This window comes from Ovis canadensis, chromosome 1 (genome assembly GCF_042477335.2).
Source record: "Ovis canadensis isolate MfBH-ARS-UI-01 breed Bighorn chromosome 1, ARS-UI_OviCan_v2, whole genome shotgun sequence".
NCBI lineage: Eukaryota > Metazoa > Chordata > Mammalia > Artiodactyla > Bovidae > Ovis > Ovis canadensis.
Window position 1 is genome coordinate 260,148,029 of NC_091245.1, and position 17,184 is coordinate 260,165,212.

General features: G+C 35.1%; 1 protein-coding gene across 1 annotated transcript in view; it reads left to right on the top strand.

Moving 5' to 3' along the window:
- The window catches only part of ACAD11 (acyl-CoA dehydrogenase family member 11), a 115,680-nt gene that overhangs the window by 53,656 nt on the left and 44,840 nt on the right, over positions 1 to 17,184 (top strand). Inside the window, exons 6-12 of the mRNA XM_069565630.1 lie at positions 540 to 681; positions 1,030 to 1,151; positions 2,985 to 3,091; positions 4,658 to 4,784; positions 13,133 to 13,210; positions 13,897 to 14,035; positions 15,932 to 16,039. Coding sequence (XP_069421731.1) covers positions 540 to 681; positions 1,030 to 1,151; positions 2,985 to 3,091; positions 4,658 to 4,784; positions 13,133 to 13,210; positions 13,897 to 14,035; positions 15,932 to 16,039 — 823 coding nt within the window. The remainder of the gene's footprint in view (positions 1 to 539; positions 682 to 1,029; positions 1,152 to 2,984; positions 3,092 to 4,657; positions 4,785 to 13,132; positions 13,211 to 13,896; positions 14,036 to 15,931; positions 16,040 to 17,184) is intronic.

Sequence of the window (17,184 nt, forward strand, 5' to 3'; positions counted from 1 at the left end):
AATTACACAACTCTTTTATCATGTTACTATATGATGATTGATTTTATATTCATAAAACAAGCAGCATCTTTTATAACAATTACCTTTTTGTATCTGCAGCATAAAATAACTTACTTTAAAAAATTACTGTTTCCATAGGAGTGAAATATTTGTCATGTTGCTAGATTCATTATTAGAGCATAGATTCTTAAATTATAAGTATTTGTTAGAATTTCTTCTTTTATCATAGTTAACTTCCAGTCAAATATTTTCAACTGCTCTTGCCTCCGCTCTTTAGTAGACATGTTAAGGCTATGTAAAGTAAAATGAAGAACTGAGGGCCAATCATGGAAGCAGGGGACTTGGCTTTACTCATTCAAGGCTATTAAAATTAGTTATTTGATAAGTGAATTGTGCCACTGTGGGTAAAAACTGCAAACTACAGCTTCACATTTGCTTTTGATGGAAAATATGATTTTCAATATATTCTATTTCATTTTTTTCCTTATTTTAGTTCTTTTGGATTTAATATATTAAAACCTTTTTATTTTTAATTACAGTCTCGAGTTATAGCTGTGCTTGATTGGGAGCTTTCAACCATTGGTCATCCTTTGTTAGACTTGGCTTATCTCTCCATGTTCTACTTTTGGCCAAAGACTGTTTCATTGGGAAATCAAAGCCATCATTTGCAAGAAAACATAGGTATGAAAACATAATGTTGCCTAAATTTCTATTAAGGTAAAATTGTCTTTATTTCTCTCCATAATTAACAAAAGATAATTTTATAATCTTAGATAACCAGCTTTTATTTGTTTCTTGAAATGTTTTTAAATAATCTTTATCAATTTTTTTAAAGTGTGCCATTCCACTTTTAGTAATTTGTGACAAAATGTAATCATTTCTATATAGTATCCTTTTGAAAATAAATACTTGGAGCATGTTTTGCTTTGTAGAAAATGGCTTTATATTCAATTTTATATGTATTATGACATTTAAAATTATTCACCCTGACATTTTTATTAAAGTTCATAGTATGTACTATTTTTATAGGGATACCATCAATGGAAGAACTGATTTCAATATATTGCCACTGCAGGGGAATTAATCCTAATCTTCCTAACTGGAATTTCTTTCTTGCCCTTTCATATTTTAAAATGGCTGGAATAGCACAGGTAATTAATTTTTTAGCATGTGTTTCACTGTTACTTACTAATATACTCTTGAAAATATTTTTGGTTTTGGGGGGTGTTACATTCTTTTTTTTTTTTTGGCTTGGCTTGTGGAATCAATTCCCTAACCAGAAATTGAACCCAGGCCCCTGACAGTAACAGCACAGAATCTTAACCACTGGACTAGAGAATTCCCTTATATAATATCTTTAGATCAATTTATTTTCCACAATGACAAATACCAAACATGGATAAAATATAAACCCAGAGTTTACAGAATAGGAATTTGGCAAGGGAAAAAGTTGAGTAGCAAATGTGGTATAATAGACCAAAAAGATGGAGGAAGGGAGAGAGAAAGACATAATGACAAAAAGAAGAAAAGCATGTGAAAATTGGTTATTTCCTGAATATCAATATAAGAAAGAGCTAAACTCCTAATGTGATGTCTGATTCAGATTGTAAAGCCATTTATTAATCAGAGCTGATAGTGAGGAAAGAATTATCATTGTATTTCCCAAAGCCTAGCACAGTACCTAGCATACAGAAGCCTCTTAACTATATTTTTGAGTGAAGATAAGCAAAATTGTCTTTTTTCCTAATAATATGACAAATTTTGAGAGAAAGTTGAATATAAGTACAGTTTTTTTTAATTTACAGTTTAAACAAATGCATTCTTCATTATACTACCTTGTTAAACTAATTTTTCATTAACCTAAGTTTGAATCTTTGTTTATTTAAGAAATTAAGATGCTTCATCACTGGCAAGGGGTTAGGATTTATAGGAAGAACAAGTAAATAAGAGATTTTAGAAACAAAGGGAATGGGAAAAAAAAGATTAAGGAAAATTATGGTTATTTTTCCCTGTCCTCAGAGTCCATGCTGTCCTCCAATACTTGAAATATCTTCTAAGAAATTGTTGTGTTACATCTCATCCTGCAGTTTAGAATCATATTAATCATATTAATTAATCTTGTTGCTTAGATAGATTTCTCACAATAAGGTTTATGGTATGTTTCTGTATTTGTCAGTTTCCACAAAAAAGATACCAAATAGGCTTTCAACTTAAAATGGATTTTCATTTCAAATGAAAACTTGACATGGTTTATGATTGAAATTAATATGTCATAAACTACTATACATCATAAACTATAAAGTAGTAACTTTAGAGATGATCATAAACATTCCATGTTAACTAGAAATGTGAAATTGGATTACAGTGTTAATATTGTACAAAGAATTATATACAGAAATAAACTAATGAAATCAGTTGATATTGTTTGGGGCAGGGAACCAGAGAATATATTATGATGGAGGCACAGAATAGGGAGAGGTAAGGGAAAAAAGAAAGTTGAGCATTCCACTAACACTATTCAAAGGAGAAGAGTTTCACCTTAATTAAAGGTCCAAAAAAGGGGATACAATATTCTTAGAAGTCATTTCATTGTCTTCTTTTTGTTTTGTAATTTTTAATTTTATTTTGATTTCTTTAGTTTTTTTTTTTTCTCCACTATGAAGGTAGAACAGTGATCTTTACAGATGATATAACTTGCCAATTTGGTATCTTTGGTAACTGCTGAAGTAATTTTGAAGTTTGGTTTGATTTCCAGCTATAATTCTGTTATGATTAGAGTATGTTAGCCAGATGAAAAGCGTGTAATACTTTCATTTGGAGTGGCATGATTTTTCCTGCATGTAAATTAATAGAATTGATAGTCTGATTTATATCTTAGTACTTTGTAAGTTTAGTGATTCACATAGCTGGGAAACTGGGAAGACTGGATAGCTGAAGAATACTTTTCATTGAATTTTAATCACTTTGTGTTAATTTACTTATAGGGAATTTATAATAGATATCTTCTGGGAAATAATGCATCTGAAAATAGCTTCCAGTATGCCAATGTTGTGCAACCTCTGGCAGAAATTGGATTGCGGCTCTCTAAAAGGCAAGCAAAATATAGATTCCATGTTTAATTCAAATAGAGCCTGTATTAGGTATGTGAGGGTCATAAGCTTTAGAAGGATAGGGATTGTTTTTATTGCTTACAACACAAGGATTACTGCTGTCAACCATGGTTATTCTTTTTTTTTTTTTAGTAAATCTCTTTTATGCTTGAAAATAGTTGACTTCACATATAAAGAAATATCAATTTAATATTAAGAGGTTTCTCTTTTGCCAAGTGGAAGTATAAACTTTTAAGGATATTGATAAAATTCTGAAATGTTCCCTTCTAATGTTTGTTACTTACATATACCTATTTAAAATTACGTATTATATAAGATGATTTATTAAGCTTAAAAATGTTGCTCTCTTCCACCATCAAATTGCATGAAACTGTATTCAGACATTTAAGCATCTTTTAATTCATATGTCCATTAGTGGGGCACTTCTGAGGCATCTAATAACACTTTTTCAAACCATACCTCCATCTAACAAGTGTGATGCAAGGGGAGGGTAAATTAGGGGATTGAGATTAACATATACACACTACAATACATAAAATAGATGATCAACAAGAACCTACTGTATAGTGGAAGAAACTCTACTCAATATTCCCATAAGCTTTATGGGAAAAAAAATCTGATAAAGAATAACTATATGTATATATATAATTGAATCACTTTGGTATACCTGAAACTAACACATTGTAAACCAACTACTCTCTAATGTAAAATAAAAGTTAGAGGGGAAAAAAAAAACCAGTGTGATATATAGCACTTACTGAACGCATGAATCATGTTGCCCCTGGAAATTTTGCCCAAGCCACGAGTTTCCATGACATCACCTTGAAAGTGAAAGTGTTAGTTGCTCTGTGTGTCTGACTCTTTACGACACCATGGACTGTAGCCCTCCAGGCTCCTCTGTCCGTGGAATTCTCCATGCAAGAATACTGGAGTGGGTTGCCTTTTCCTTCTCCAGGAGAACTTCCTGACCCAAGGACTGAACCCAGAGCTCCTGCGTTACATGCAGATTCTTTACCGTCTGAGCCACCAGGGAGGCCTGACATCACCTTAGGACCATTGTATTTTACACTTCATCTTATACATGAATATTTATGATCTATATAACATAATAAATGACAGTGCTGCTCTTCATAATGATCTTTAAAGGTCTTACTTATAATGACATCCTGCAGTTGTATTTGTGAGGCAAATACTAAGAATGTCTAATTCTATTTGTGTCCAATTTCTTTGCCTTCTTGTTTAGATATTTTGATAGGTGAATTCAAAAAAGATTTTAAACTCCCATTGATTGAGGTCATGCCAGGCTACGTTTTCTTCAAAAAGTGCTTTAAGCACTAAAGTTTAATGTTCAAAATAAAGTGATTCTGCATTCCTCTCATAACCGTGAAAGGTTAAAAAAAAAAAAGCTCCAAAATACAGAAGCTCTGTCTGAGAGATATTTACGGGGAATTGGGGGAAGACTTCACATTCTATTCAGAAATCTGTAATAATGATTTTGGACATCTTTGTAACTTTTTTCTTTCTTTGTAATTTTTTTTTAAATAAAGATCTTTCAGCACTGCGCTTCCACAGACTGATACTACCCGTCAGTTGTTTGTACAGACTAGGACAGGTCAGGAAGTTCTTACTAGGGTGAAGCAGTTCATGAAACAACATATCCTCCCAGTAGAAAAGGTAAGTATTCTATAAATAAACAGAATGTATTTGCGCTTCAAGACTATTGATGAATTACTTCTGTTATCTCTTCTAGGAGTACCCTGGTATCATTTCTTTGCAGTCAATCCTTACCTAGATGCCACTTCTCACCTTAGCACTGAACTGCTACAGAGCCTAATCCTGAAAAATTCCAAGCTTCTATAATATGCCAAGGGAATGCCACATAAATCTGTGGAATTAAAACTAAGTCAAAGGGAATTAGCTGTTTGTAAAGTTAAGATCTTTGAATAGAGTAAAACATTACTTTGAGGGTCTTTTCCTAAGGCAGTGACAGCCTTTTTTTTCTTTATGAGCCCCTTTGAAAATTAAAAGGAGTTTATGTTAAACAAAAAGGGCATACCCAGAAAATTTTGTATATCATTTGAAACTGTATATGGCTACTACCACTGTTCCCCTCACAGGCTTCTGTTCTAAGGTGTTCAGTTCAGTTCAGTCGCTCAGTCGTGTCTGACTCTTTGCGACCCCATGAATCGCAGCACGCCAGGCCTCCCTGTCCATCACCAGCTCCCAGAGTTCACTCAGATTCACGTCCATCGAGTCAGCGATGCCATCCAGCCATCTCATCCTCTGTCATCCCCTTCTCCTCCTGCCCGCAATCCCTCCCAGCATCAAAGTCTTTTCCAATGAGTCAACTCTTCGCATGAGGTGGCCAAAGTACTGGAGTTTCAGCTTTAGCATCATTCCTTCCAAAGAAATCCCAGGGCTGATCTCCTTCAGAATGGACTGTTGGATCTCCTTGCAGTCCAAGGGACTCTCAAGAGTCTTCTCCAACACCACAGTTCAAAAGTGTTAAGTTTCAGTAAATTCACTGAGAGTAGACAAGCAATGTGACACACTCATTCATTCAGTTAACAAATAATAATTGGGTACCAAGTAATGGATTAGGCACCTAGCAAGCCATTGAAAGTAAAAGGAAGAACAAGAAGACAGGATTTTGTACTCCTATAGAGCGTATACTTTAGCATGAAAGAAAAGCATTAAGAGATGATAAATGCTGTGAAGAAAAGATAAAAACTATTATGACTATATAAGGCCTTCCTGCCTCAAATTAGGTGGTCTTGGACAAATAACTTTATCTCTCAGAGGCCCAGTTTCTTTATCTACAGTATGAAGAGGTATGACTATATACATAATAAATTCCCATTTAAATCTTTTGTGATTCTGAGAACTCTAGAGCTAGGTGAGAAAAATTAAATAGGAAACTGAAAATGACTAAAATTCTTTCAACAAAAATTGTCAGTGTTGATATGTGTTTATAGAGCAGTTACTATTGTTGCTTGAATTATATGAATAATTATAGTATTTTTAGTGAAGATCCAGAGTAAGATGAATTTGGCTCACCGTGTGGAATATAGCTTAATATGAAGAAGTGCTTTCCAAAATAGTCACTTCTTAAATGTGGTCAGTGGTTAAGGTATCACTTTGCAGACTTTCTGCTCTAGTTAGTATATATACAGTTTTGATTTTTAAAATTCTGAACTTCTGATGACCAGAATGTAAGATGATAGTATAAATCTTGTAGAGGAAAACGTAGGCAGAACAGTATCTGACATGAGTTGCACCAGTATCCTTTTGGATTCACCTTCTGGAGAATGAAAATAAAATCAAAAACAATTGGAACCTAATTAAACTTAAAAGCTTTCACACGGCAAAGGAGAAAACCATGAAACAAAAAGACAGCTCACAAAATGGAAGAAAATATTTGCAAATTATGGAACCAACAAGGGATTAACCTCCAGAATATACAAACAGCTCATGCAGGTCAATATCAAAGAAACAAACAATGCAATCAAAAAATAAGCAGATCTAAGTAGGCATTTCTCCAAAGAAAACATGGCTGAAAAGCATATAAAAATATGTTCAGTATCACTACTTTTATTAGAGAAATGCAAATCAAAACTGCAGTGAAGTATCACTTCACAGCAGTAAGAATGGCAATCAAAATCTGCAAACAATAAGTTGTGGAGAGGATATGGAGAAAGCAGAAACTTCCTACACTATTGATGAGAATGTAAATTGGTGCAGCCACTGTGAAGCACAGTATGGAGATTCCTTAAAGAACTAACAATAGAGCTACCCTATGATGTAGCAGTCTCACTCCTGGGCATATATTCAGAGAAACTCTAATTCAAAAAGATACACCCCAACGTTCATAGCAGCACTATTTACAATAGCTAAGACATGGAAGCAACCTAAATGTCCATCAACAGATGAATGGATAAGGAAGATGTGGTACATATATACATGGAATATTACTAAGTCATAAAAAAGAATGAAATAATGCCATTTGCAACAACCCGAATGGACCCAGAGATTATCATGCTAAGTGAAGTAAGTCAGACAGAGAAAGACAAATGTCATATGATATCACTAATGTGTTGAATCTGAAAATATGATGCAAATGAACTTATGAACTTATTTATAAAATAGAAACAGATTCACAGACTTAGAAAACAAACATATTTACCAAAGGGGAAAGGTGAAGGAGAGGGATAAATTAGGAGTTGGGGATTAACATATATATATTACTATCTATAAAATAGATCATCAACAAGAGCCTACTGTATAACATAGGGAACTCTACTCAATGCTCTTTAATAACCAATATGGGACTGAAAAAGAATATGTATATGTATAACTGAATCATTTTGCTGTAAACCTGAAACTAACAACATTGTAAATCAACTCTACTCCCTGTAAAATTAAAATTTAAAAAATAAAATTCTGAACTTTGAGGTATTAAAAAGAAAATACAACACTTTGAGTTGAAGATAGCAGACTGAAATCTTGGATGAATAAAATCCCCTTGAATTAACAATAAGTTTTTTAAACTGTATTTTTAAAAGCACAAAAATAGGAGAAGTGCACATCAGAGGACTAAAGATTTTGAAAAGAGAATGGAAATTGGATTTGGAAAGCAGGATGGATCATACCAAAGACTAAACCTTAACAGAAAGCCACATTTCAAGAGAATTTCACAGTGAGAGAGGTCTTTAATACAGGTGGTAACCAATTTTTTCTTTTTACAATGGACCCCCTACGATTGCCTGTTAAGAAGAGCAAGAATGAGAAGAGGAAGAGAAATCAAGATATTTGATTGAAGAATAAACCTGTAATATGTGGGCTGCTTGGGCTGGTTTCTAACACTCCTGGGTAGCAGCAGTGATTGCTCCATACAAAAGGCTGCCAGCGTACTCTAAAAAAGCAGATGATCTGTTTCCAAAAAACCAGGGCTTCAAATGATAGTGCTCCAGAGAAGAGTTCTCCACTTTTTTTTTCCCCAGTGGGGGATTTGGTGTAGACCCCAGCTTGCCTATCAGCCTACCTGATTTATTCAAAGGAGAGTCAACTGGCAGAGGAAACCAAGTAGCCTTGTTCTTTCATTCCTAAATGTAAATGAGCAATCCAGGGAAGCAGAGAAGAGGTTTTACAAGTTGGATTATGATACATCTGCTGAACCTCATCTCATGCAGCTACTAAAATATTTACAAAGAATTTTCAATAAAATGCTTTGTGATAAATTTAGAAAAAGCAGTCTGTAGTTTTCAAGGAAAGGTTTGTCAACATTTTGTGTGGCAAGGAAAGCCATAACCATTTTCTGTTAGCACATTTTTCAAATTTAAATTATATCTAATGAGAGCTTTTTCTTCCTTTAAAAACTTGTACTAACATCTGTAAATGTTTTATCCTGTAGAATGATTCTGAACAGTACTAATCCCTATCTCTGAACACACTCGTTTGAAATGATGCTTAGAGAAAAGTAATTAGCTTTTTCAAAATAGAAGGAGAGAAAGCCTATAAAATTCTGTCCACTATTTTTATAACTATATTTATAAAAACTAGAACAGTCATATCTAGAAAATAAGGTTATACCATTTAATACACTAACATCTTAATATTATATATCTTTAGTAGTAAGACTCCTGATGATTTTTTCTTAATGCTTTATATATCTTCCCAACTTATAACAGGAAAAAAATAAGGTTCAATTTATGCTCTTCTAATGACCTTTTAAATTTCTTTGGATATCATAAAGTAAGAACATGAGAACCCATTATCCATTAAAATGTTAAAAGGTGATTCTTCCTGGAGGGGAGGGAGAGGGAATTGGTGGTAATCAAAAGTTATAAACTTCCAGTTATAAGATAGATAACTAGGAATGCAATACACAGCATGATAAATACAACTTACAGTTATGTGTGAAAGAAAGAATTTTTTCTATTTCTTTCATTTTATATCTATATGAGATGTGTATATTCACTAAACATTGTGATCATCATTTCATGATGTGTGTTAGTCAAGTTATTATGCTGTATACCTTAAATATATACAGTGCTATTCAGTTCAGTTCGGTCACTCAGTCGTGTCTGACTCTTTGCTACCCCATATATCTCAGTAAAACTGGAAGAAAAAAGGAAATGAAATAAAGGCAATTCTTCTTATTTAAAATGAATAAGGAGTCTTAAAATAGCATGTAGAACAGAAATTAGCAACATGACATACTTGAGAACACACTTTTAATATAATGGTAACATTAGTCATATTTTTTACTGAATCTAATAATATATTAGGGAAGAATTCTTGCTTCTTTTTTTCTAACAGACTTAAGTTTAAAGTGAAAAATGTATTATATTGCAAAATTACTTATAGGCTCAGATTTAAGACTATGAACTAACATACTCCAAAGCAGTGTGTCTGTCAGTGAATGAGAAAGTTAAATATTAAAGGTGATATCTAGGGAGAATTGACCAGGCACCAAGTATATTTTCTGTTTTCCTTGTCCATTAATAAACTATTTTTTCATACTTTAAGAATTAAAGAAAGATTCTTTGTGATAAATTATTTTATTTTAATTCTGACTTCTACCATACCACATATTGTTGTGTTGTTCAGTTGCTAAATCTTATCTGACTCTTTGCAACATATAGATTTTGCAAAATTCCAAATCATACTTCCCTCATAGCTCAGCTGGTAAAGAATCCGTCTGCAGTGAAGAAGACCCCAGTTCAATTTCTGGGTCAGGAACATCCCCTGGAGAAGGGATAGGCTACCCACTCCAGTATTCTTGGGCTTCCCTTGTTGCTCAGCTGGTAAAGAATCTGCCCGCAATGTGGGAGACCTGAGTTCGATCACTGGGTTGGGAGGATCTCCTGAAGAAGGGAAAGGCTCCAGTATTCTGGCCTGGAGAATTCCATGGACTATATAGGCCATGGGGTCACGAAGAGTCAGACACGACTGAGCAACTTCCACTTTCACTTTTCACTATTAAATAATACAAATTTTTAAATAATTATATAAATGGCATAAAGAAAACTGAGCGCCAAAGAATTGATGCTTTTGAACTATGGTGTTGAAGAAAACAAGTGAGAGTCCCTTGGACTGCAAGGGGATCCAACCAGTCCATCCTAAAGGAAATCAGTCCTGAATATTCATTGGAAGGACTGATGCTGAAGCTGAAGCTCCAGTACTTTGGCCACCTGTTGCGAAGAACTGACTCATCAGAAAAGACCCTGATGGAGGGCTTCCCTGGTGGCTCAACTGGTAAAGAATCTGCCTGCAGTGCAGGAGGTCTGTGTTCGATCCCTGGGTTGGGAAGATCCCCTGCAGAAGTGAATGGCTACCCACTCCAGGATTCTCGCCTGGAGAATTCCATGGACCTCAGTCCATGGTCTCACAAAGAGTGGACATGACAAGCAACTTTCACTTTCATTTGATGCTGGGAAAGATTGAAGGCAGAAGAAGGGGACAACAGAGGATGAGATGGTTGGATGGTATCACGGACTTTATGGACCTGAGATTGAGCAAACTCTAGGAGTTGGTGATGGACAGGGAACCCTGATGTCCAGTCCAGGGGGTCACAAAGAGTCAGACGTCATTGAGTGACTGAACTAAACTGACAAATGGCATAGTGTAATTTCTCACAACTATAGAGTCAAACAGAGGTAGTCACAGATGGGAATTTGTACACGTATTACATAACACATTTCTTATCAAACACAATTGCATTACTATTTCCATGGCAACATGAGGGATGGAAATGTTAATAATTAACAACCATAAACAGGAAGTCTTCCAACTTAACTTACTTCCTGACAGAAATGACAAGTACTGTTCATTGTGGTGCTTGTGAAAGAGCCATCCTTTGTCTTCTTGAAGTTTTAGACTAGCCATGCTTCAATAAAAGAAACATTTTAGCATATTTACTTATATGACTGTAATTTGGTGAAACAATTTTAGAAAACAATTTTGTAATACAGAGTTTTGACCAATGTTCATAGCCTTATTTCAGTAATTCTATTAGCCTATATGTAGAAAATAAGTACAGAGTTGTTATAAGAGCAAAATATTGGAAAACGTCCTTATAGTCCAATATTTTAGTTCACAGATTAGAGATTACTGTTATTGTTTTTATGTAGCTAGTTGTTAAATTTCAACTTACCCTTGTATTTATCACTTTATTTATTTACTATTCTTTCTTACAACCCAGATGTTCCTTCTTGGATCAAAATCCTCTAATGAGAATCTGCTAGTAAATGCTTATTTTTCTTTGTTTTTTCCTTTTTTTTCCCCACATCTGAAAAGGGAAGCAATGATTCTCTCTGTATCCATCATATCTTAACCACTCATATTTTCCTTCCATTGAATTCCTGTGCTTCATTGAAGAAAGGAGTAATTTCTTCAGATCCTTCTTTCAATTTATTATTATTTGAATGTAACTAGTCCATCATTCAACCTTGCATAGAGGGGTGTATCTCATTATTTGGATTGTGTCAGAATTGCCTAGAGAGCTAGTTAAGATTACAAAAATAGGAATGCACAAGTAGACTCATCGAGGAAGGATACAGCCTGAACCCTTGTGTTTTATCAAGTGATTCTGATACCCACCAAAGTTTGAGAATCACTGCCATTGTGTTTTTAAATTTAATTACTGTGATTTTTCTTTGCCTCACGTTGTAGTCAATCTTTTTCAGGTTTGTCTGCCCAAGTTTGATAGTCCTTTGTCAGCCTCTTAATTCCTTCTTTTATTCTTGGAATCTATTGGACACAAATACTTTTTATTCTGTATTTAATCATTATTCTATCTGTGGCCTTTGGGGGTATGATTCTATTTTGTTGAACTTTTGTTTTTGCTAATTCTTGCTAATGGTGGTTTGTTACCTTGAGTGTTTAGTTTTTTTCATTCTGGAATCACGTTCTTTGGAATGGAATTTTATCTGCAGGGATTAGTCAAGACTCTTTTAAAAAAAGAACTTTTCCTCCAAAGTGAATTTGCTTTTGCTTCTGCAGTACTTTTAGGCACTGCCACCAGGAACAGTGTAGACTTAATTTTTGACTTGAATCTTTAGGGCCACATAGGTCTGTGAATTCAGATCTCAAACTTGATTAAAGACAGGCTTCAGGTTAGGAATGTTTCTTTTTTCTGTTCCATCCTGTGAATGGTCTTATTCAGCTTTTTGTTTTTATTTTCTACTTTTTTCCACTTAGGTTTTGCAGATCAGGCATCCTGGCTTTGATGCAGGGAAGTGGTGGTCTCTGATCCTCCTCTTGCCGTGTTTCTGACATTTGGTTTTGCCTGCCTATGTGGCCCATTGGAAACTAGGATCTAGGCTAATATAAATCAGCCTACACCCTCCAGACAAACTTGGTTCCAGTGCTCACTCACACCTAAAGTCAGACATTTTTATTCCTGGCCTCTGAGGAGTTTCCTTATTTTCCTTTCAGCACAGCTATGTAGTATTACATGTATTTTTAAAATTATTTTAAATATTCTACCCAGCATTTTTAGTTGTATTACCCTGAGAGAGGATTCTATGACCATCCAGTATGCCATCTTACTGAAAATGGAACACTCGAATCTTGGTGTAGGATTTTGAAAGTTAATTCTCTAATACCAAGGCAGCATAATTTTGTGAAGAATAAAATATTGTATTATTTATTATATATTACATATGATTATATATTACACATAGAATTATATGTCTTAGCCTGGGCCTTAGTTTCCAATGGGCCACATAGGCAGGAGTCAGGAAGCAAAAACAAATGTCACAAATAGGGCAAGAGGAGGGATCAGAGATCACTGCTTCCCTCTACCAAAGCTAGATGCCTGATATGCAAAAAAAAAAAAAAAAAAAAAAAAAACCTGTAAACTTTTTTATAATTCTGTGTCTGATTTTAGAAAGAAATTTTACTGATTCAATAGCAACTGAAAGAGCTTTTCACTTAAATATGTTTATTTACTTTGGATATTAGCAGCTTACGGCATTACTTTTATTAACTCTAACTAATGAACTTTTTTATACTTTTAGGAGGTAATTGAGTTCTATGTTCAAAATGAAAATTCAGTGGACAAATGGAAAAAACCTTTAGTAATTGATAAACTCAAGGTAAGAAAAATAAGAGGACCTTAAAACTGGACAATTTATATGCAGGGTTTTTTTTTGAGAACTTTAGTTTGTTGTCGCTTCTCTTGTTATGTAGAGGATAATTATATCAATGATGACTTTTGTTATATATGTAGAGGATAGTTTTTCAAGTATACTTTTTTAAAAAGAAATTTAAAAATAGAATCTGTAACATACAAGTTAGTTTACATAGTGTGTTGTGTGTGATATGTAATGAAGACAGCTTCTTATAGCTATTCAAATTAAAAATACAATCAACACTTTCACTTGAGACTGAAGTTGAGGCAGAGTATTTGTCCCACATAGGCTTAATCCAAATTTCATGTTTTCAAATGGTAACACATGTTAGAAATTGAAGTGCACAAAATAGTGTATTTGGCATAATTATACTCAAATGGAAGAGATTTTATAATAGCTATGATTCAATAAGAACCACTCAAGTAACTAAATTTAGTTTTTAAGCCAAATATAAGGAAGCTTTGTGGAAAAGTCATTTATTTAACCATTGAGAAAATGTTGATTTATAATGAATTAATGACTGCACATTGTAGGATATGATGAAATAATTTCATAAGTTTGAAAGGCACAAATACCAATATCTTTTAAAAGTAAACTATTTTAGGTTGTGATAAATTATGGTCACTCTGGCATATTCATCATCTTGACAGGAAATGGCCAAAGCAGAAGGCCTCTGGAACTTGTTTTTGCCAGCTGTAAGCGGTCTCACCCAGGTGGACTATGCCTTGATTGCTGAAGAAACAGGAAAATGCTTTTTTGCTCCAGATATCTTTAACTGCCAAGCACCAGGTTACAACATTATTTTAAAGCATAACTTTTCTCAGATATTTTAAGCAGTGTTTAAAATTTCTCTATTTTTTAACAAGGAAATTTTTCTACACAAAGTCATTGATTTATAAATTTGTAATTTTACTTTTTAGTTACTTTCATTTAAATGTTAGAAAATGGATCTAATGTTCTCATTGTATTATTCTTTTATTAAACATCATTACATTGAGTATTAGTGAATAGAAGTTACCATCAAAGGGATTGGCATTATAAAGTTTCCCTTTTTCTGACTCGGTATTAAATATATCTATGGTTAGTTAGAATGAATAGAGTTTTTAAATCTTTTGGTTAGCCTCACTGACTCTCCATTTACTTGCTCATTCTTTATCAGTTGCCTACTATATGCTAAGTACCATTTTAGGAACTCCGGATAGATCATGAAATAAAATATACAGTTTTCTGCCCTTATGGAGCTGACATTCTAATAAAAAAACAAAAATAAACACCAGATAAATAAGTAATTTTACAGTAAGTTTGAAGATGAAAAGTTCTTTGGAAGAAAAAACCCAGTGGGGTAGGGAAGTGCTGGAATGCTGAGAGATGCGGAATATGTATTACAATTTATTATTAAGATGAAAGGCACAGGACAGGCCTTATTGAAAACCTGACATTTGATAAAGACTTAAAGAGGGTGAGAGAGTCAGCCATGCTTAGATCTGAGGGGAGAGTTTTGATAGCATAGAGAACATAAAATACAAAGGCCTTAAAGCTTGACTGTGATTGGTGTATTTTAGGAATAACCAAGGAGGTTATTGTGGCAGGGAAAGAAAAGTAGAAGATATCAGAGGGAAAGGGTCTTATATGTCTTAACAGGCAGATGACAGCTTATACTTTAATGAAATGGACATTTGAGCAGAGGAGTGACAATATGCCTCTTAATTTTTAAAGGATCCCTTTGGCTGCCATGTTGAGAATTAACTAAAAGAGAAGGATATAAGCAGGGAGTCTTGTTGTGATGGTCCTGAGCAATGGATGAGAGGGATATGTTCAGAGAAGTAGCAGTGAAAATAGTGAGAAGCGAAAGATTCTAACTGTATTTTGAAGGCAGAGCTAAGAGGATTTCCTGGTTGGTTTTGGGGTATTAATGGAAGAACCAAGGATGCCTTCAAGGACTTCAGTTCAGTTCAGTTCAGTTGCTCAGTTGTGTCCGACTCTTTGTGACCCCATGAATTACAGCAGGCCAGGCCTCCCTATCCATCACCAACTCCCAGAGTTCACTCAAACTCATGTCCATCGAGTTGGTAATGCCATCCAGCCATCTCATCCTCGGTTGTCCCCTTCTCCTCCTGCCCCCAATCCCGCCCAGCATCAGAGTCTTTTCCAATGACTCCACTCTTCGCATGAGGTGGCCAAAGTACTGGAGTTTCAGCTTCAGCATCATTCCTTCCAAAGAACACCCAGGACTGATCTCCTTTAGAATGGACTGGTTGGATCTCCTTGCAGTCCAACGGACTGTCAAGAGTCTTCTCCAACACCACAGTTCAAAAGCATCAATTCTTCATAGCTCACACAGTCCCAACTCTCACATCCATACATGACCACAGGAAAAACCATGACCTTGACTAGATGGACATGAGTCTGAGTGGACTCCGGGAGTTGGTGATGGACAGGGAGGCCTGGCGTACTGCGATTCATGGGGTTGCAAAGAGTCGGACACAACTGAGCGACTGAACTGAACTGATTATGTTTAGTCTATGGCCATGCCACCCTGAACACACCTGATCTCATCTATTATGTTTCAAAATATTTTTGTTAGTAAATATTAAAAAGATTCATGTATCTTATCAATATAAAGTTTGAATTTCATATTAGTACATTTTTAAATGCAAAATAAATGCTTTTCTTTATTACATGTAGACACAGGGAACATGGAGGTGCTCCACCTATATGGAAGTGAGAAACAGAAGCAGCAGTGGCTAGAGCCTCTTCTTCAAGGGAGTATTGCCTCCTGTTTCTGTATGACAGGTAAGAGCAAATCAGTCACATTCTCCCATTGTACACTCTTGAGGTTATAAGGAGAAACTAAAGAAATGTGGAATGTGGCTTTGTGTTTAGGCAAATTTTCCTATGACCAGAAATATGAATGTGTTTGTTGTGAGCCCAGTTTTAATATTTTGGCATTTTTAAATGTGCAGAATAAAATCATCCTCCACTTTGGGAGGATACCAGATGTTTTCTGGTAGCCTGCTTTAGCAGCAGAGTACCAGATCACCTGACCTGCCTCTTGAGAAATCTGTATGCAGGTCAGGAAGCAACAGTTAGAACTGAACATGGAACAACAGACTGGTTCCAAATAGGAAAAGGAGTACGTCAAGGCTGTATATTGTTACCCTGCTTATTTAACTTCTATGCAGAGTACATCATGAGAAATGCTGAGCTGGAAGAAACACAAACTGGAATCAAGATTGCCGGGAGAAATATCAATAACCTCAGATATGCAGATGACACCACCCTTAAGGCAGAAAGTGAAGAGGAACTGAAAAGCCTCTTGATGAAAGTGAAAGAGGAGAGTGAAAAAGTTGGCTTAAAGCTCAACATTCAGAAAACGAAGATCGTGGCATCTGGTCCCATCACTTTATGGGAAATAGATGGGGAAACAGTGGAAACAGTGTCAGACTATTTTTTTGGGTTCCAAAATCACTGCAGATGGTGACTGCAGCCATGAAATTAAAAGACACTTACTCCTTGGAAGGAAAGTTATGACCAACCTAGATAGCATATTCAAAAGCAGAGACATTACTTTGCCAACTAAGGTCCATCTAGTCAAGGCTATGGTTTTTCCAGTGGTCATGTATGGATGTGAGTTGGACTGTGAAGAAGGCTGAGCGCTGAAGAATTGATGCTTTTGAACTGTGGTGTTGGAGAAGACTCTTGAGAGTCCGTTGGACTGCAAGGAGATCCAACCAGTCCATTCTGAAGGAGATCAGCCCTGGGATTTCTTTGGAAGGAATGATGCTAAAGCTGAAACTCCAGTACATGGGCCACCTCATGCGAAGAGTTGACTCATTGGAAAAGACTCAGATGCTGGGAGGGATTGGGGGCAGGAGGAGAAGGGGACGACCGAGGATAAGATGGCTGGATGGCATCACTGACTCGATGGACTTGAGTCT